The sequence below is a fragment of the Leuciscus leuciscus genome (genome assembly GCF_965113295.1).
Source record: "Leuciscus leuciscus genome assembly, chromosome: 11".
Classification (NCBI taxonomy): Eukaryota; Metazoa; Chordata; class Actinopteri; order Cypriniformes; family Leuciscidae; genus Leuciscus; species Leuciscus leuciscus.
Genome location: NC_138735.1, coordinates 7,553,286 through 7,574,396, shown reverse-complemented (window position 1 = coordinate 7,574,396; position 21,111 = coordinate 7,553,286). Strand labels below are relative to the sequence as shown.

Here is a 21,111-nt window from a genome sequence, read left to right as displayed (position 1 = left end):
TTCAGCACAAAATTGCATCTTAAAAACTGCAGATCTCAGACTTTTCAGGAAAGAAAAAAAATAATAACTTCTGTACAGTTTGGAATAAATTGAACCTCCAAGTTCAGACAAGACTATATAATCTGTGCTTTGGAGGTCAAAAGTTAATGAAACAGCCAGTTCAGTTCAGAAGCAATTTACGTAATATACTGCAGCAAGCCAGACTGGCCATCAATCATCCTAATTTAATAAATGCGAGAATAATGATGAGACATTCATTGAGGAAGTTTACTTACAGAACTCATCACATATAAAAAAAAAATTATAGTGTAAAACAGGAAATGTCTAATCTTGTTAGGAAAGAAAAGCATCACTAGAACAACAAACGATCCAGATTACAATCAGCTGAACTCAGAATAATATCCAGTTCCTCTTTTAATGCAGGTAAATGTCATGTTGAAGCCCTGCATATGTTTGAATCCATGCAATATAATTAATTATAATAATAATTTGTTACATTTATATAGCGCTTTTCTGAGACCTCAAAGCGCTTTACATAGAAGGGGGGAATCTCCTCAACCACCACCAATGTGCAGCATCCACTTGGATGATGCGGCGGCAGCCATATTGTGCCAGAACGCTCACCACACACCAGCTTATTGGTGGAGAGGAGACAGATGATTAAGTAACTAACACTAAACCAAACCCTGACCACAAGAACACAGGGAATATAAGTCCAAAGTCCAAAAACAAACTGACATGTAATATTACTCCCCCTGGCACCCTGGAGTTTTGGAGGTCATGAGTAAGTAAGCAAGCAGAATAGGAAGCCTCCAAGGTGGTGCCGGACGTGCAGGTGACCATGGCGGATCTGGCCGTTCGGGCGGCCAGGGCGGCGCTGGCAGTATGGGTAACTTGGGAGACCAGGGCGGTGCCGGCAGTACGGGTAACTCGGAAGACCAGGGTGGCGCCGGTAACTCGGGAGACCAGGGCGGTGCCGGTAAATCGGGGGCAGGAGCCATCACTGGATGCTGGTCAAGGGCAGGAGATATCTCGGGACTCTGGACGGGAGATGGAGTCCTCCCTGGACTCTGGACGAGGACAGGGACTGGAGACTCAGGCACGGTGGCGGGCCATCTTCGCAGAGGGCTCATGTGTGGCGGCAGCCATCTTGGCAGAGGGCTCACGCGTGGCAGCGGGCATCTTGGCAGAGGGCTCACGCGTGGCAGCGGGCATCTTGGCAGAGGGCTCACACGTGGCAGCGGGCATCTTGGCAGAGGGCTCACACGTGGCAGCGGGCATCTTGGCAGAGGGCTCACGCGTGGCAGCGGGCATCTTGGCAGAGGGCTCACGCGTGGCAGAGGGCTCACACGTGGCGGCGGCCATCTTGGCAGAGGGCTCACGCGTGGCAGCGGGCATCTTGGCAGAGGGCTCACACCTGGCGGCGGCCATCTTGGCAGAGGGCTCACGCGTGGCGGCGGCCATCTTGGCAGAGGGCTCACGCGTGGCGGCGGCCATCTTGGCAGTGGGCTCACGCATGGCGGCCATGACTAGACGTGACTCTGGAATGGCGGCAATGACAGGACAAGACTCTGGAATGGCGGCCATGACGGGACTCAACCACAGCACATAATCAATGTATCTATAGGGAACCTGTGGTAGCCGCTGCAGGTAACTGGCGAAATAGGTGCCCATCTAAACCAGTCCAGAAGACGGTCTTTAGGATCCCCTCGTTCTAGGGCACCAGATGGGCAAGGTCGAGGTACTCCTCAACATAATCTTCAATCGGGCGGTGGTCTTGTGAGATGGCGAGAAGCAGATCGGCTGGGTCAACTGGGGTGAGGAAAATGCCCATCTTGCGGTCTGTCTTGGGTCGGTTCTTCTATTACGTGATGCTTAGAAATGCTCACAACGAGGAATAACTTTAGAAGTAAGACTTTAATGATCAACACTTATGAACCAGGGAAAACGCAGGAGAAAATCACAACCAAACATTAAGGAGAACCGACAGAGACTGAGGGAGTAAACAGGGAATATATACATGAGACAAAACAAAGGACCTTAACCCTTTTAAACCGGCTGTGTCGTCGCCGACACAAACAGCAAGCTGCATTCATTTTACCGTAACTCTTCAACCATTTGCACTATCAAAACCATTCAAATGCAAACTGAACAAATGCAAACAGAAACTGACATGTAACAGTCTTTAATAAAATGAGATTTTGACAGAAAAACTTAGCTAAAATAAACTTAATGACCAGTAAGTTGATAAAAAGGTAATATGATGCACTTATTGACCGTTCTAATGATGGACAAAACACATATGTCCATCATTCTCTGAAATTGGCTGGTCAACAACCTTGTAACTCCATTTGAGCTTGATTTTGGTAATATGTTTATAGTAAAGAGCACATTAAAGTGTCTGATAATTAGGCCTTAGTTTAATTAGGGCATTTAAGTAAACCAACAACAACAAAAAACATTACTGGCATCTTACGACAAAACAATGGCAGCGACATATTTTAAGATATGTCAGTACAAGTTGCTTTTAGTTAATACAGCTCAAACATGCATTTCAGTCTGGGAAACTGGGGAAAAGTGTTTTTCCATTTCCTGAAAAGTAGCGTTTTTAGAGATACAAGGTTTACGCATGACAGCGACAACAATATATAAGCATATTTTTACACATCACTGCAGGGAGACTTAAAGGTGATTTCAAAAGTATTTTTCTTTTGGAACCCACAGGAAAGACGAATCTAAATTTGAACTCAATTGTTTCTCCTAGACAGCAATCAGAGCAAAGAAAGAGCAGATGGAGATCTGAACTTTCTTCTAAGAAGAAAACCCCAGTAATCTCACGTGTTTCCTCTAGAGTTTCAACACAATCTCAAACTGCACTCATATTTGCCAAGATCCCATGTCCCGAGATTCATATGATCCTTTCAAAAACAAATGTTCTGAGCTATTAAGGTCCACATTCATTTTATACACTACCTTCTCACTTTAAGATGAAAATTAACTGTAATTCAGCAATGATACATTCAACCGACCAAAAGTGTTAGGGACATTTATAATGTTCCAAAGGATTTCTATTCTAAATAAATGCTGTTCTTTTGAACATTCTATTCATCAAATAATCTGAAAAACAATTTATCACAGTTTTTAACATTGATAATAATACGAAATGTGTCTTGAGTAGCAAATCATCATATTAGAATGATTTCTGCAGGATCATGTGACACTGAAGACTGGAGTAATGATGCTGAAAATTCAGCTTTGATCACAGGAATAAATACAATTTTAAAAATATATTAAAATACAAAACAGTTATTTTAAATCGTAATAATATTTCACAATATTACCGATTTTACTGTATTTTTTTTAATCAAATAAATGGAGCCTTGGTGATCAGAAGAAGACTTCTTTTGAAAACAGATAAATCAATTCTTCTCATTTATGTTTTGATTGAAACTTTTTGGATTAAATACTAGAAACACAGATATTATTTAACAGAACAAATGTTGTCAAAATGGGATTTCAATATGGTTTGGTACTTTACTCCTAAAAGTCCCAGAGCCCAAGACTGAATAAAACAGTAGTGAAAGTCATTTTGCCCCCTTCCTCTTTGGAAGATATATTTGAGGAAGAGGTGGTTTAGCAGGCTAGGAAAATTGTACCACATCTAATCACGTCTAACATACAGACTATGGTTTAATGCCACTGGTAAGAATAAGAAAACTTTGGTGTCATTCTTTAACAAAGTTACTGAATAAAGAGTGGTCAAGTGATTGATTTGGAAGCTTGTTTCTGCCACAGAATAAGAAAAGGTAATTGCCAGTTTATATCTCACAATTCTGAGGAAAAAAAGTCAGAATTGGGAGTTGTTAACTCTGAATAGCGAGAATTAAAGTCAGAATTGTGAGTTTATATCTCACAATTCTATTTTATCTTGGCTTTTTTTTTTTTTTTCATAATTGTGAGATATGAGGTTATATAAAGTTATAAGGTCAGAATTGAAATATATGAAAAGTGTGTATACTGTAAGTAACAGTGACTTTGTTGCCCAAGGCAAATTTCTTTGCAGAGACCAATAAATAAATGAAATAAACCATCTAAGAACCCTCTTTTCTCATATCTGCTATATTTGAGGCAATGACAATTAAAAATCATACACATCACTGAATATTCTTGTGTGTATGGACAAATTCAAAATGAAATACATGTACTGCAGTAAATAGATTATTGCCAACATTCATCTGACAACATAATAGCAGAATTCCACAGAAGCTGCATGCTGGTTTGATCGATTGAGTCGCAACCCCATACTGCCCCACTGTGGCTGAGAACAACTACTACATCTGAACACTTCCAGACCTCTCCAAGTACACAACAAGAGGCTTTCATGTGCACATCATCAGTGACAGACTGGAACAAAAGCAGAAAGCAATCATTTTATTAAGCTGAAGGGTGCATGACCTCTGTCCTAAAACACAATATGAAGAACAAAGAAGTGAAATATCAAGCAAAAGCAGTGAACAATGAAGCATTAGGACAAGCAAACAAGACAGAACAGCCAGTGAACCCAATCAGACTCGCCGTTTCAAATGCCAATGCAACAGTAGCCACGACCTATCGCAACGTGTAACTCTTCTTGACATTTTCATGCTATTCAGTGCAATTCACTTAGATATGGAAATGCAAGCCTGCTAATCTGATTTCAATAAATGTCATTCAAGATTTAAATGGAAAAAGAAAAGGCGTCTTATGTCCTTTCCACGGGAACTCAAGGAGGAATCTGAGCTGAGGAAAAAGAGAGACGGAGCGCATGGATGATGGCAAAGGCCCACGATATATTGCATGAGCTTATTTCCACTATTTTTACATTCAGATTATATTTGCTGTCATTTAATGCTAATTAAAGTCACTATATGAAATGGAAATTGATCATTCTTATTATGGAATATTGCAGTATTTATTATATACCAGTTGTTTTAATTTGTGTGCCCCTTATCTTTCATCGAAACAACTTCCCTCCTCTTGCAGCGACATCTCTTCTCTTTTCTGATGTCACTCACACTCACCTGTCACTCACACGAGATCCACCAATAGCAAACCACAACCATCCAATCAATTCCCCACGGACAAAATCAAGTCCCGCCCTACATTTCTTCTTGTTTGAAAAGCCTATTCACTCGGATATATGTCACAAAGGGGAAGGGAAGAAAAGAAAGCTCAAACGTGATGCGTAACACGAGAATGAACCTCATTGGTTCTTGCTGAAGCTCAAACGTGATGCGTAACACAAGAATGAACCTCATTGGTTCTTGCATGTCAAGCGAACATGCTTGAGTGAATGTTAATGTAAATAGAAAACTAAATTCAATCTGTTCATCATACAAAGCGATCGAGTCTCTTCAGAAAATTTGGACAACCGCTCAATTCATATGGATTAGTTTTACGATCTCTTTATGAACTTTTTGAAGCATCAAAGTGTCAGTTGTGCATCAAAAATGCTTTTTGTTTCATCAAAAAGATCTTCATTTGTGTTCCAAATATGAACGAGAATCTTACGGGTTTGGAATGACATGAGGGTGAGTAATTACTGACAGAATTTTTGGGTGAACTAACTCTTTAATCATCTGTATGTTTATAATTTGTAAACAGTGTAATTGTCTGAAACTATTAGAAAATGATAATCATATAATTTATCTTGTAAAGATATTAAATGTGTGGAAGAGTATAAGTGGAGATATACTACTGCTAGAGAAAATAAATTATGTAATAAATCAGGAATCAAAATGAGTAAATGATCAGCCTTTCGAGGACAAATGCATTGTCTTCACATGATATCATGATTATTAAGGAAGAGTTTTGTCTGTCAAAACATTATAATGACCGTTTTACTGCTAATGAAAGGGAAGCGTTATCTGATATTAATCCGCTCTAATTAAAGGTTCATTTTAAATGACTTGGTCCATAGCCATGAGCACAAGCCAACATGACTGGACTGTTAAAAAGCTCTTGGACTGTGAGAGGGACATTATTTCAGTCCGAAAACATGAATCATTTATTATCATTTACATATGAGGTTGACTACGATTTTAAGCATCCGTCCATCTCTTTCTGTTTCCCATTTGTATGCACACACAAAAAAAAGTATCCTTACAAAAAAATAATATCATGGTTAGACATAAAAAAATACAAATACAATACAATACAATAAAATACAATTTCTGAAGGATCACGTGACACTGAAGACGGGAGTAATGATGCTGAAAATTCAACTTTGATCACAGGAATAAATTATATTTTAAAATACATTAAAAATAGAAAACAGTTATTTTAAATAATAAAGTGATAATAATATTGCACAATATTACTGATTTGACTATATTTTGACCAAACTAATGCAGCCTTGGTGAGCAGAAAAGACTTCTCAAACCAGACTTTTGACTGGTTATATAAGAGGAATCTATATACTGTAACCATACATAACCAGTCAAAAGTCTGAAATAATTAGTCAAAATTATAATAATAATTAAGATGCTTTAATGTTTTTGAGAAGTCTCTTCTGCTCTCCAAGGCTGCATTATATATATATATATATATATATATATATATAAGTGCAGAGTGATGTCATCAAAATCATTGATCCATATTGGCGGAAGTGAGAGACTTAGACTAGAATATTATATCTTATAAATGTGAATGTTGTCATTGTTTTGAGCACACTAGCTTATAGATAAGAGTAAGGCTAACATATTAATGCTAAAAGCCAGAAAACTTCAAATTTGCTGTCATAGGGACTTTAACTCAACAAAAGCAAAACATCCATCAAAAGAGATAAAAATTTTGCAATACAGCACTACAAAATTTCCAACTTAACTTAATAAAAATAAATATTTAAATCTTAATTTGAATGTATTAGCTATGCAATATATAATTTAAATTTAATTTATATTTATATTCAATATAATGAAATCAAAATGAAACATTTCTGTGAGTGACACTTTATTTCAGTAATTATTAATTTAACGTTGCTGGGGGGGGGGGGGGGGGGGCATTGAATGTTTATGGATAGCCTAATTCATACAGGTATATATAAAAAATGCACTTACTGCTATTTCTGCTGGCAGCACACGGAAACAGATCAGCGTTTATAAATGAGCGTAGGGCCACATGATGTCTGCTGGTCTCTGGTGCTTTGAGGGTGAAGCAGTAAGACAGAGTTCTGTGGACATTATTTTGTCTACAAGAGGTAAGAACAAAGACAACACACTTTTAAAAACAACAAACTAAGCAGAGACTTGCAACATAGAAAATAAGTTTAATTAGTAAATGAGCTGTAAAACAGCTGAGAGCTTACTGAACATGCGAATGATGTTTAGATTACTTTTTACTCCTTCTTCACATGGTTTAGGGTAAAAAGAAATTTTCACACCGAGTAAGGGAAAAGCATTTTCTCTTAGTGAGTAATACAGATAAATGGGATAGAGGGTGTGTCTGTATAATATAATGATTATCTGGTTTATTATGTCTGGTAATTGGTTTCCTGGGATAACTTAATACTGTCCTTGGGTCACAACTTCAGCATGGACGACTACTCCCACGACATTCAACTGAAAATCCTTGGCCTGAGCTTTATCTTCGACACCTTCATCTTCCTCCTCTCTCACATCCTGTCTAACCTGCTGTTTTGCACCTTCCGCTCATTGTCAGCCAAAGAAAAGATGCCCATTAAACGGATAGTTCAAACAAAATAGAAAATTCTGTCATAATTTACTCACCCTCAAACCTGTATGAGTTTCTTTCTTCAGCAATTGACTTCGATACTAGGGGAAAAAAATACTATGAAAGTCAATGGATAAAGTCAACTGTCTGTTTACCATCATTCTTCAAAATATCTTCTTTTGTGTTCAACAGAAAAAAAGAAGCTCATACAGGTTGAGGGTGAGTAAATTATGACAGAATTTAAATGTTTGGTTGAACTATGCCTCTTATGTTAACATAAAACAGATTTTTTTTTTAAAACCAACCATTATGTTGATATGATATTCTGCCATTTAGATCATTTTCTTAACATTACGATCTTTATCTTTGCTTCAAGGTCTTCTGGGATGTAGTTGTGACATGGGCTGTGTTTGGCATCCAAAGCATGGTGGCAGGGTTCCGAGCGCTCGAGGAGGACTCTGCTGTCTTCTCTGATAAGATTCTCGGGCAGGAGGACTCGTCGTGGTTCAACGTGCTGTCCGCTACGGGCTTTTTCCTGTTGAAAATGTGGCCATTTATGTGTACAAATCAACACTATCTCACGACCAATTCGTACAAATTCGAACGAGTGACTAAAATGTGACTGATTAGTATGAATTTGTACGATTTGTCTAAACCCCAGTGACGGTAAGGTTTAGGGGCGAGGTCATGGGTAGGTCATTCATACGAATTCATAAGAATTGAGCAACTCGTAAAATATGTACGATTTAGCAAAAATCGTACAAATTCGTACGAGTGAGGTCGTCTGAATTTGTACGAATTTGCCACCTCGCAAAATTGAATGCCGTGAGATCGGGTTGCACAAAGTGGTGTTCCGGTCCTTCGATCTGCTGTTAGCTGTGCACCACTTCTTTGCCCTGGCAGGGTTTGCTGGGGTGGTTGTGTGGGACTGGCTGGGTCAATTCTTGCTTATGGTAACCCTGAGATCAGCACACCCTTCACATGCTTCTCCTGGATGCTGCTTAAGGTGAGACGCAATGGTCAAGGGAAAATGTTTTTGCTTGAAAACTTAATCTGTCTGTGAGATTTAGTGCAATTTGTGCAGGGAAAAGCTTTGTGAGCAAAGCAGCAAATAAACTGTTTGTCTAAACACTGTATTGATCTTCTGAAACACCAGCAGGCCAGTTTCACTTCTATTTTGATGTGGAGAAAAACATGTTTTTCTTCCTCTATTCAACAATTTATCATGCCTGATTACTGAGAACACTTTATATAGCTCTGCTATATTTGTACACTGTTCTTAGAAAGTGGAACTTTTTTTCTTTTTCCGCCATTTAAATGGATGTGCTTGACCTTTGTGCTCTCTTCTCGTGACTTTTGGAGCATCTGGGTCATAGCACAGCATTCTAAAAATACAAGTTAAAAGTTCAACTTTTAAAAAATACATCTATAGAACATTTTTCTTTCTAATGCCCTGTCTCGCATTTTTAAAAGCAAAAACGCTTTCTGTATGAACAACCCAGAATGCTTTTTTTTTTGCATTCCACTGTGCTTTTCTAGGTAAACATGCGCTACATGGACGCGTTTGAACTTTGCACTTATATACTTGCACAGAGTAACATGCATGACACAGCTTTCTAAAAAAAAATGCCGCTCAAGTTAAATCTAACTCATTATTGTAACAAAACAAAACAAAGATATTGTGGACAATGACCCTGAAGAAAGACCCGTGTTTTTCGCAACGCGTTAGTCTGTCATTTTTATAGCTTTGGTTTGTTTTTGAAAGAGATGTGCATTTTACATTTTTGATGATTGAGACTATACTCCACCCATGCAATGAGCCATGTGCTTCACAAGATGGAATAGGGAAAAAAGACCTCTTGGTGAAAATTCACTTGGTGGCCATTCCTCCTTAATAACTGCAATGGCTGGCGCAGGTACACTATTGAGATAGCATCGCTGGATGACATAGGTCTTCTCCATCAGAGGTTCAGCTCTCTCAGCACCACTCATGCCTTCCTCTGAGTAGATGTTAAGGAGATGACTTTTGATGCCATCTAATGATGCCTCAGTTTCACCAAATGGAACTTCTACAGGACACCACCTTACACAGCCATACTGATCTACAGGGGCTCTTGTCACGCCTCTGCCTTCATCTGGTACCTGACTGTGCGTCCTTCTCTCTCTGCGTCGTCTCGCTAGAGTATTGTTCCTGGTTTTATATTCCACCCTAGTTTTTATTTGCTGCAGAAGAGAATGACAACCATCTCCAAGGATGTCTAAATTTTTTGCATCGTCAGCAAAACGGCTCCTTACAATGCTTCGAACAATGTTGTGACACATTGCTCTGTTTGGGTTAGGGTCATGATCCAACATCTGATCAACCACTGCCCTAACAATATCTTTTCTATCGCTTGGTGATGGTCTTGTTTTATTTGTTAGTGCCTTTCGAATAGCTGCTGGCATCCTATCCCAGTTGACCTCGAAGGCTACATGCCATGGTCTGCCAAGCGGCAAGGATGGAGACGAAATGGTGTCTTGAGTGCATGGGGAGTTGGAAGGTGTCTTTCAGGAGCTGGGGACAAAGGTTGGAGAAACAGGAACCAGTTCCAGTTGAACTATTGCGAGTCCTACAAATAAGAGAACAGATTATTACATGAAGGGAGAGAGAAAGTACTCAATCTGTGTTTGATCATCGCTCTGAATCCGATATGGATGTAGTCTTTGAATTTTTTTGAATTTTCTCAGATTTTTGCTCATGTTTGTATTTATTTATGAAACTTAGCGGGGAAATCCTCAATTCCCTAAAACTCCACTAATATTTCCTTTGTCCACTAATAAGTTTTGACACACAGGGTCTTTGTTTTGATTCATTTACTTTATTATTCATAAAGATTAAATATGACAATTAACTTTAGTATTTATTGTTATTTGTTGTATATTCGCTAATACAATTTTTTTTTAATTACTTTGGGCAAGAAAAAAATTACTTTGGGCAAGTAGATTTCTAACCCACTTGACCGACCGAGTAGATGCTATATTCATGCTATATTTACACTTATGTAATGCTGCCTTTATTCAAAAATGTTTTTTTACTTAATTTTATGCATTCTATGCATTATATTTTTAACTTTATTTTTATTCTAATCAACTTTATTCAACTTTAGTGTATTCAACTTTTCAATGGGACAGTATCAAAAATATATAGTTACCTTTAAAGCCATTCAGTAACTTTCGACACTGAATAGGTCGAAGGTATTTCTCTATATCTTTTTCTTGAACCAAAGCAAGGTCTTCCTTGTTTTCCACACCAAGCTCTAGCAACCCATACAGCAGTGAAGTCAGAGTTTCTTCAGAGAGACCAGGTATGAATGACAGCACCACTTCTTCCATCATTACTTCATCCATTTTCTGAAAAGAGAGTTTGAGCAGACATACAAACAATTCCATTTGTCAAATTACTATAGTTATAAACACAATGTTTGAGCTTTATTACTGCAACAGACTGTACCTACAAGAGTAGAACTTGATATAACTCATCATTCCTGACCAAACGTTAAAAGTTTCCAAGTTTACTGCACTTTTCAGTCACACTGTCCATTTTCCATGTTGATTATAAACAAATTATGTTTACTCACACTTTACTGTTACACGTACAAGTTGTCCAACATTTCCACAACAGAAATCAAAGTACATTATCCCTTTGCACTATATACTAACTGGGAATACAATCAAACTATTTACAACTATATAGAAAAAAACATTTAGTAAGCAAAAAAAATGTCTCAAGTAATTGACAAAAGGAAGGTATGAATTGAATCTGGATGTAATGAACTAGCATATTTAAGAAACAAATAACAGTTTAGACAAAATATTTTGAAATAGTTGGATTTAATACAGACAGGGATGGTATCAGTTTCTTTTTTTCTTTTTTTTTTTTACCACACCTAAAAACCGCCAGCTCTGGGCACCTAAACTTTGACTGTGTGATGAGTGATAAAATAATGACTTTAAGCTTGAACAAGCTTAAAATATGCACAGTTTTACAATCAATTATATATATATTTTTCATCACTGTGATAAGAACATGTACTACAGAACATTTGGTAGTAAAGCAGAACCTGTGCCATAGCTTAAATACATGTTATTAAAAGGAACACCCAATAAGTTTACATCTTGTGTGTGCATTTTTACCTAACTAGCTTGTTCCACTCATCACATCAGTTCCGGCTACGTCTGTCACGTGCCAGTTCAAACTACCTTTGGAAAACAATGGTGGAGAGCAATTAGTGATATATCATACACTTTGTATGATGGAAGAGGATAATAGTCAAGCAAATCCTTTTGCCCGATGCAAACATAATCCTCTTGGGCTGCTCCTAATTCACAATAGACACCCATGTCGCTCAGCTTCACAAAAGTATGTTTCTGAGTCACAAACTGCACAGATTCATTAAGAGTAACAGAAAGTTTTCCATCAGTACTCTCAAGCAAAAACACACATCCCCTTTCGGTATAATGTGCCTTTCACTGTGACTCCATTGCTAGCTGCTGCAGACTGTGACTCAAAATTTTGACCAGCTACAGATGCCCTGATCCTGTCGTTGTAATCACTCACATAAAACTCTGTACCCTTATCAACATGCACATCTGAAGGGACGAGACTGCCTGCACTCAGGTAGGCTTGCAATAGTTGGTGTCTTTCTGCAAGAGTTTTGCAAAGATTTTTAAAGTTGTGCAATTTCCTAGCACACTGCTTGAAGAAGGTATGTTTGCTCTCGAACCGTAACGTCCACAGGCGTATAAGTGGGCCAAAGTGAAGAATCAGCTCTGTGTAATGGCACAAATAGTGATGCTTGTGTTTTAACAGACTGGCAGGGAAAAGCCTTTGACGACTGAAGACATATTCTTCAATAAGGACTTTAAGATATGCCACTTGGCCAGCTGTAATGGCTGGTGCACAAACAAGCTCCACAATCTCTCTCAGCTGCAGAATGAGTTGACACTTCATTTTCAGAAGGATCTTTAATTCTGTCACCCACAAATAGAGGTAGCAACCTCAGAAAGCACAAATTTTGAACTGCATGTCCACTTAATCGTTCACTACCAGGAGACATGTCTGCTGGTTTGCTGCTGGCATCATTTTCTTGATATTTGAATTGATTTTTACATCTGTTTAATTCTAAGTAGGTAAAGTCCTTCTCCTGAACCAAGTGACCAACGAACAAGGCAAGGTCATAAGACACAATACCCTCAAACAAGTCATGCATCAGACATGGCGGAAGCCCTGGCTGGCAAACATGAAAATAATTAAGCTGTTTAAAAGGAGAGTCCATCTTGATACCGCATACTGTGGCAGTAGCACTGGTGTCTAAACCTGGCAAATTACTTTGATAGGATTGTGCAGTTCTTGAAGTCCCACACGTGTATGGTTCATTCATGAATGCATTTGTGTCAATCTCACAGTAGCGGCAGAAATGGCTTGCCCGACTGAAGTTTTCGACAAATTCCCCAATGCAATGTGATCCCAGGTTGTCTCCTGAAATGGCAACTAAAGCTCCTTTTACAACTCTGCCATCATTTGTCAAAATACCTCCTTCCTCTAGAAGTTTGAGGTCACTGATCAATGGTTCAAAAACTTTGTTCATGCCAAAGTATTTAAAATCTTTCTCCCTACATAGGAGGACAAGTTGCATGTGATCTATTGTGGATCTATAGTGAGGCAAAATGTCAGTCAGGGTCATGTAAACAGCTAAAACCTTGTGTTTTTCCCCCCTGAACCAAGTGGGTTCACAACCTCAAAAGCATCTTGATATACCAACAGAGGAAGGTTCTGTTTTCAACAGCTGATTGCCCTTAAATCCCTCTCCATCTCTCACATCCTGAATTATATTTTCAGTAGTGAAATGTCCCTGTTACACATCTTAAGAAGATCTTCCCTGTTGATTTCATCAATGATATTGCTTACAGTGGCCTCTTGGATTCCAATTTCTTTCAGTTTCTTACTTAAGATCATAAGGGAATGTGATAGGCCAATTTCATGGGCATTTTGAAAGTCCTCAATGCTTGTCTGTATGGTACTGGCTGGTAGCAATAACTTTCCTTGTAATTTAAGATACAGAAGGGCAAGGTTTTGCAAATAGAGAGTTTCATCAACAGCAAACTGCCCCTTTGGCTCATTATCATCCACAACAGAAGTATCAGAACATGGCTGACTATGCAGACTACTAGCAGGATCGGACACATCTAACAAGGTGTGATCTAGATTTTTATGTTTCCTTGAAAAATGTGAGACTAAAGTGGAAGCAACTGTAAAGCAAAAACTGGGCATTTGATTTCTAAACCCTCATGTATGTGTGACTTAAAATGCCTGATGAGGGAGCTTAAGGTGTCACATGTAACTGTACAAAACTGAGCAACACATTTTGATGGAGTTTCAAATTGCTTGCAAAGTCGCACAGATGATCCAAGCCCTTTATGCTCTCTATACATATGAGTTTTCAAAATATTTGCTTTGCGATACATCCTAGAGCATTCATTCATTTCATTTTTTATTTATTTGGATGGGACAGTGCATATTAATGAATGTACAATAGAAATTGACATAAATACGCCAGATTTAGCACAGTGCTAATTTCCATCCATAGTCCCAGACATAAAAAAAAAAGAAAAAACATACATAACAACTAATACACATATAAAGCTAAAAAACATTAAAAGTACCTATACTATATAAAGTACTTATTATAATAGTTATTTAAGGTGCATAAATGCCTGTGCATAGACATCCCAAAGTGCTTGTTATAAATATAAAAATCTAGCTATCTGTCTACCTATCAAAATCTACCTTCTTACCTTATGTTCACTTTTTTATTGTTATTCAGCCATCTTTTAAGCTGTTTCTGTTCCAATTTGTGCAGCCTTTAATAGAAAGGACGTCTTGTGCAAAAGTAGACTTTTGTTATTCAGGCACACTACAATTATACTTAAAGTTAGGAACATTGCTATGCAGCTTTAAGTGGTGAATACACTCAATAACAGTCTCAGACACATGCTCACACAAACTGAATTTACAGTTGAACATTGTGTTCTTCAGTTGAGAAAAACTAAATACAAGGCTTTTTTTTTTTTTAGCAAATTTGGATGTAGCTAGCAGATTGCCCTAATAACACCAAGTTAACATATTTGGATCACCCACACCTAAATTACTTAACACTACTGAACCACATAAAAAGTAATGAACAATATATACACATTAGTTAAAGATAAACGTGAAAATATGGGATCTATTAAGGATTACTCAGGTTGTTAACTTTAAAATGAACAGTGTGTAGTGTAGCTAGAAAGCTACTTCACCACCATGTAGTGACAGTCACTACTGCTATAAGGTAGGCTACTAGAAACTATAGGGTTTGTATTTAAATTGTATATACAAACACCATTACAAGATGTTACAAACGTTATCCTACAGATACAAATCACTGCAATTACTTTGGACTGTCTAGTTATAACCAACATTAATGTTCTTGCAAAACATGCAAAACATTTATTTTAGCAGCGGAAAATTCCAGAGACAAGATTATAAAAAACGAATATTGCGCACTTCATTTTTCTGTTGACGAGACAGACAACGGCAGCTCCGTTTCACACACACAGCAGGGAAGAAAATTATAAAGTTACTAATTTGAGATGAATTTAATCCACCTTTGCCCAAATCCACAACACCATAATTTATCAAGTTGATAATAACTGTCATAATTACGGTGGCCCAGTAGTGCACAACACAACAAAATTTAAAAAGCAAACATATAGTTCACAACACAACGAAATTAAGCCACTACACAACGAAATGAATCCACAACACAACGGAAATGAGCCACAACACAAGGGAAAATGTACAACACAACGGAAATGAGCCACAACACAAGGGAAAATGTACAACACAACGGATATAAGCCACAACACAACGGAAAATGTACAACACAACGGATATAAGCCACAACACAACGGAAAATGTACAACACAACGAAACAACGGAAATGCTCCCGACCACTAGAGGGCTGGAGCACGGTAGGCTAAAGTTAGTTTACCTTGCCACTGTTCTATAGAGTCGGCAGTCTTAATATATCAATACCACGATTAGTTTTTACAGTATGTAACCATTGTACATCGACATAAAATATACTTCAAAATCACCTACATGAATTATAGCTGTGTATTTATACTCGAGAATGCTTTGACGCGCTACCACAGCGCATCCCTAAGGAAACGCCTGGCAATTCCACCAAGTGGTTAAAACATATAATTTATTATCATTTGATAAATAAAAATAAAAACCATTTGGTGAATTGCATAATTACAGGAAGGTATTGGCACAATTTCACCTGTAATAAGTCAGTCCGGTCACTAGGAACCTACCACAAGCTTTGGGACATGAAACAAAAAAAACCTTTAGGTCAATTACAGTAGGCCTAATGTTTTTATAAAAAACTAATTGTGTACTGTGCATATAGGGAGCTGCTGGCACAATTTCACCTGTTGTAAGTCAGTCTGGTTAATAGAAACTACAACCTTTGAAACATGATAAAAAATAAAATAAAAACGTTTATTATATTACAGAAATTTCTATATAATGCCATTTTTGTACAAGCTAATATGATTCTTTAGGGTCTAAATTAAAAGTTTGTAATATACTTTCATTAAAAATTCTCATTAGTATTGTAAGAAAACGTCTCAGGTTACGACTGTAACCTATGTTCCATGAGAACAGGGAACGAGACACTACGTCAGAATGACGCTATGGGGAACGCCTCAGGCGTGACAGGTGTCTGAAATCAAATATCAACTCACGGCAATCATGTTGACCGGCGACAGCCCGTGAATCATCAGCTTGATTGATTAACGCGCGACCAGGATGTATAAAAGGGAGCCTTGAAAACATGACAACATCCTATCGTCTGAAGGGACTGTTGCAGGCAGGCCCCGAGGCATGGCAGGAAGACGTAGTGTCTCGTTCCCTGTTCTCAGGGAACATAGGTTACAGTCGTAACCTGAGACGTTCCCTTTCGAAAGGGAACTCTACACTACGTCAGAATGACGCTATGGGGAACGATATACCAACGCCACCATGCTAAGGGGAGTGCATGCCCTCAGGTCACACTGGGCTGTCAGTGACAGCATTCCCTACGGTCATAGCCCAAGCTAAAGGATACCACAGCAAAACCTCCACAGATTTAAAGGAAGGTCTACCTGGGCCCAAAAACGACCCCCATGCCAGGGAGGCTATCACACTTAATGCTGAAGCCAACAACCTGTTTAGTACCTAAGGGAAGCGGCAGCCTCCACAGGACGACTAGAGAGCAGAGGAAGCCTGCACATTTACACCAACATGGTCTCCAGAACTTATTCTCAAAGTGAAAAGTTCATAATACAGAGCTCAGACAGAGAAAGGCTAAAAACAACTCTCCAATATTGAGAGGGCCCTTATTCTAAACTACTGCCTGCAATACCGTTTGCATGAAAGCCTCAGCAGGATGACTCTCGAAAGAGAGGAGGCCTGACATGCTAGAATATAACTACTGCACTCTTTTAGGGAGTGAAGCCGAACTGTATATATGGAGGCCTCAGCAGGATGACTCTCAAAGGAGAGGAAGCCTAACACATTTCTAGCAACCATAATCAAAGCTCAGGAAGCGAAGGGCTTGAAACACCTCCTCAGAGAGGGAGGGCCCACTTCTCAGACTTCAACTCAAATGCTGCTTGCATGGAGGCCTCAACAGGATGACTCTCAAAGAGAGGAAGCCTGACACATGCTAGAGTATAAACCAAAAACAGCCAACTGTATATATGGAGGCCTCAACAGGATGACTCTCGAAAGAGAGGAGGCCTGGCACATATATCTAACCATAAACAGCCTAACTATGTATATGGTGGCCTCAGCAGGAAGACTCTCAGTGGAGAGAAGGCCTGACACATATCTAACCATAGACAGCTTAACTATGTATATGGTAGCCTCAGCAGGAAGACTCTCAATGGAGAGGAGGCCTAACACAATCTAACCATAGACAGCTTAACTATGAATATGGTGACCTCAGCAGGAAGACTCTCAGTGGAGAGGAGGCCTGACACATATCTAACCACAGACAGCTTAACTATGAATATGGTAGCCTCAGCAGGAAGACTCTCAATGGAGAGGAGGCCTGACACATATCTAACCATAGACATACTTAATTATGTATATGGAGGCCTCAGCAGGAAGACTCTCAAAGGAGAGGAAGCCTAACACAATCTAATCATAGACAGCTTAGCTATGAATATGGTAGCCTCAGCAGGAAGCTTAACTATGAATATGGTGGCCTCAGCAGGAAGACTCTCAGTGGAGAGGAGGCCTGACACATATCTAACCATAGACAGCTTAACTATGTATATGGTGGCCTCAGCAGGAAGACTCTCAGTGGAGAGGAGGCCTGACACATATCTAACCATAGACAGCTTAACTATGTATACGGTGGCCTCAGCAGGAAGACTCTCAATGGAGAGGAGGCCTGACACATATCTAACCATAGACAGCTTAACTATGAATATGGAGGCCTCAGCAGGAAGACTCTCAGTGGAGAGGAGGCCTGACACACATCCTTATGATGGCCACTGTATATATGGAGGCCTCAACAGAATGACTCTCGAAGGAGAGGAGGCCTAACACATATAGCTAGGCCACTTCTAAAACTCCGTCTACAAAGCTGTTGGCATGGAGGCCTCAACAGGATGACTCTTGAATAAGAGGAGGCCTAACACATATGACTGTATATATATGGAGGTCTCAGCAGGATGACTCTCAATGGAGAGGAAACCAACACACATACCTATGATAACTAGCTTATTTACTACCAGAGCGAAGGGAGCGAAGGGCCTAAAGCACCTTCCCCAGAGAGGGAGGGGCCACCTCTCAGCTCCACCTGCAAAGCTGGTTGCATGGGGCCTTAATAGGATGACTCTCAAGGGAGAAGCGGCCTACCACATGCTACAGACTTAACTATGTATACGGAGGCTTCAACAGGATGACTCTCTAAGGAGAGGAGGCCTGGCACATATATCAGAGCTTCAAGGAGTGAAGGGCCTGAATCACCTCCCCAGAAGGGGAGGGGGGCCACTTCTAAGACTCTACCTGCAACATATGTACACATGGAAGCCTCAGCAGGATGACTCTCGAAGGAGAGGAGGCCTGACAGATAGTAGGACCATCAGAGCTCATGGAGTGAAGGGCCTAAGGCACCCCCTCAAAGAGGGAGGGGCCACAACTCCGACTGTAATGCTGTTTGCATGGAGGCCTCAGCAGGATAACTCTCGAAGGAGAGGAAGCCTGACACATGCTAGAGTACAGACCAAAACTGCCGAACTATATAGTTGGAACATGTATTTATGGAGGCCTCAGCAGAATGACTCTCCAAGGAGAGGAGGCCTGCCACAGGATGTGGGAGCTCATATTCAGGAAGGCCTGGTGAAGCCTCTGACCTGATAACCTGAACACCAAAAAAAATTTTTTTTTTTTTTTTGGGAAAATACTCCTTGACAGTCACTCTATACAGGAGACGCGGTCTGTAAGAGAAACAAACAAAAGAAAATGTTATTTGCGCACAAAAACATTTTACAAAAAGACCAGACAGTACACCTGCAGTGTATCATTCTAATTCCTCAGAATTAAATGCAGCCAAAAACACTGGATAAGTGAAACACAGTCTGGATGGTAGGCTGAATTAAAATATCTAACTTCTTAAAGTCAGATAAAATTCCATCATTTTAATTCCATAGAATTAAATGCAGCCATAATCACCAGACAATACTGTTTTAATTATTATTATTATTTATGGTCTCATAATCTACACACTGCCTAGGCAAACGCGAGATTCGAGCCGTAAAATATATTTGGCTTTCATCCCTCGAGAAGAAAGTCAACAGGTGCTAGGTTGAAACATCCGAAAGTGCACGGATGCACATCTTTTTTTTTTTTTTTTTTGCAGAGATATTTTCAATGAACACTGCCAGCACCCTCAGGAGCTGGCTGTGAATGCCTCGCACCCAACAGTATTATTTCACAGATCGCGTGCACCATAGGGCTCAAATGCTGACCCTCCTCCCTCGAAAAAAAGGGTCAGACGAGAGCGGAGCGTTTCTTCAAATGAAACACGCTCACAGTTTGCACAAGAGGCTCTCTCGAGAGCCGTGCGTGCTCTTAATGCCTCTTCAAGCGATATTCTCTTAAACAGACAAACAGTCCCTGAAGACGAAAAGATGTTGTCATGTTTTCAAGGCTCCCTTTTATACATCCTGGTCGCGCGTTAATCAATCAAGCTGATGATTCACGGGCTGTCGCCGGTCAACATGATTGCCGTGAGTTGATATTTGATTTCAGACACCTGTCACGCCTGAGGCGTTCCCCATAGCGTCATTCTGACATAGTGTAGAGTTCCCTTTCGAAAGGGAACACTAATTTTACCTGGTCAAAAACGAGTTTTGTAAGGAAAAACGTACTCGGTTACTAACGTAACCTCGGTTCTCTCTAGAAGAGGGAACGAGTACTGCGTAAGATATCTTACGCTAGGGGAAAATCCTTTTTCCGCGAGATATTGAAGCCAAAAATTATCCTTAATTTTGTAATAATGCAAAACGCGTTGCAGCAGCAATGCAGACATAGGCGAGACAGCTCGCGCGCCTATTGGCTGCTCTGCGGCAACTGCAGCAGCCTATCGAGCGAGGCCTGGCGTGACGTCAGACCCAATCAGGGCACTTCGCGCCCGCTGCGTCACGTCCCGCCGAAATGGGCGTGGTCTAGGCCTATAAATATCGCTCGCAGGCAGCTATTATCTGGTTTTTCATCATCGAAGCAACCAGAGCGTGTGCATGCACGGCAAGATACGCAGTACTCGTTCCCTCTTCTAGAGAGAACCGAGGTTACGTTAGTAACCGAGTACGTTCTCTTACGAGAGGTCTCTCGTACTGCGTAAGATATCTTACGCTAGGGGACCCAGTGTAAAACGCCGTGCATGCTGAGATCTGACACCAAAGACCCAAGGGCGAAAGCCCGGGGTACATATAGTGCACAATCACTCAGTGAACTCACAGAGAGTCCGGGAAGAAGGAGGGGTGCAGCCTCACTTTTCCACATAAAGTAGCGTCGAAGGGACGCAAATTTCATCATACAGACAGGGCGGGGTACGGCCTGAACTGATGGAAAAAATGTGGGTCTTACACAGTTTGCCCAGCTTTAAACTGTCGAAAATTGAGCTGTGCTCAGTAAACGCAGCATTCTGAGCTGAACGCATCAGGTCAGATAATACTGGTAGTTTAGACCGACAGCAGCCTGGCCTGCAGGGCGGGAACCTCTAGGTTATAAAACCTTATAAATGTAGACGGGGAGGCCCAGCC

General features: G+C 39.9%; 1 protein-coding gene, 1 long non-coding RNA gene and 1 pseudogene across 3 annotated transcripts in view; 1 reads left to right on the top strand and 2 right to left on the bottom strand.

Annotated features, from left to right (window-relative positions):
- Positions 1-21,111, bottom strand: part of LOC309509614 — a 255,461-nt gene that overhangs the window by 170,891 nt on the left and 63,459 nt on the right. The window lies entirely within an intron of this gene.
- Positions 7,417-8,740, top strand: LOC309508784 (protein CLN8-like). Its single transcript, XM_082183252.1, has 2 exons — positions 7,417-8,301; positions 8,531-8,740. Exons 1-2 carry the CDS (start codon positions 8,135-8,137, stop codon positions 8,718-8,720), a joined length of 357 nt encoding a protein of 118 aa, XP_082039378.1. The 5' UTR covers positions 7,417-8,134; the 3' UTR covers positions 8,721-8,740.
- On the bottom strand, positions 9,508-11,507 carry LOC309509599 (annotated as a pseudogene). The gene is made up of 2 exons (XR_014211647.1): positions 10,902-11,507; positions 9,508-10,319 (listed from the first exon to the last, which is right to left on the bottom strand). The product of XR_014211647.1 is annotated as an uncharacterized misc_RNA (transcript).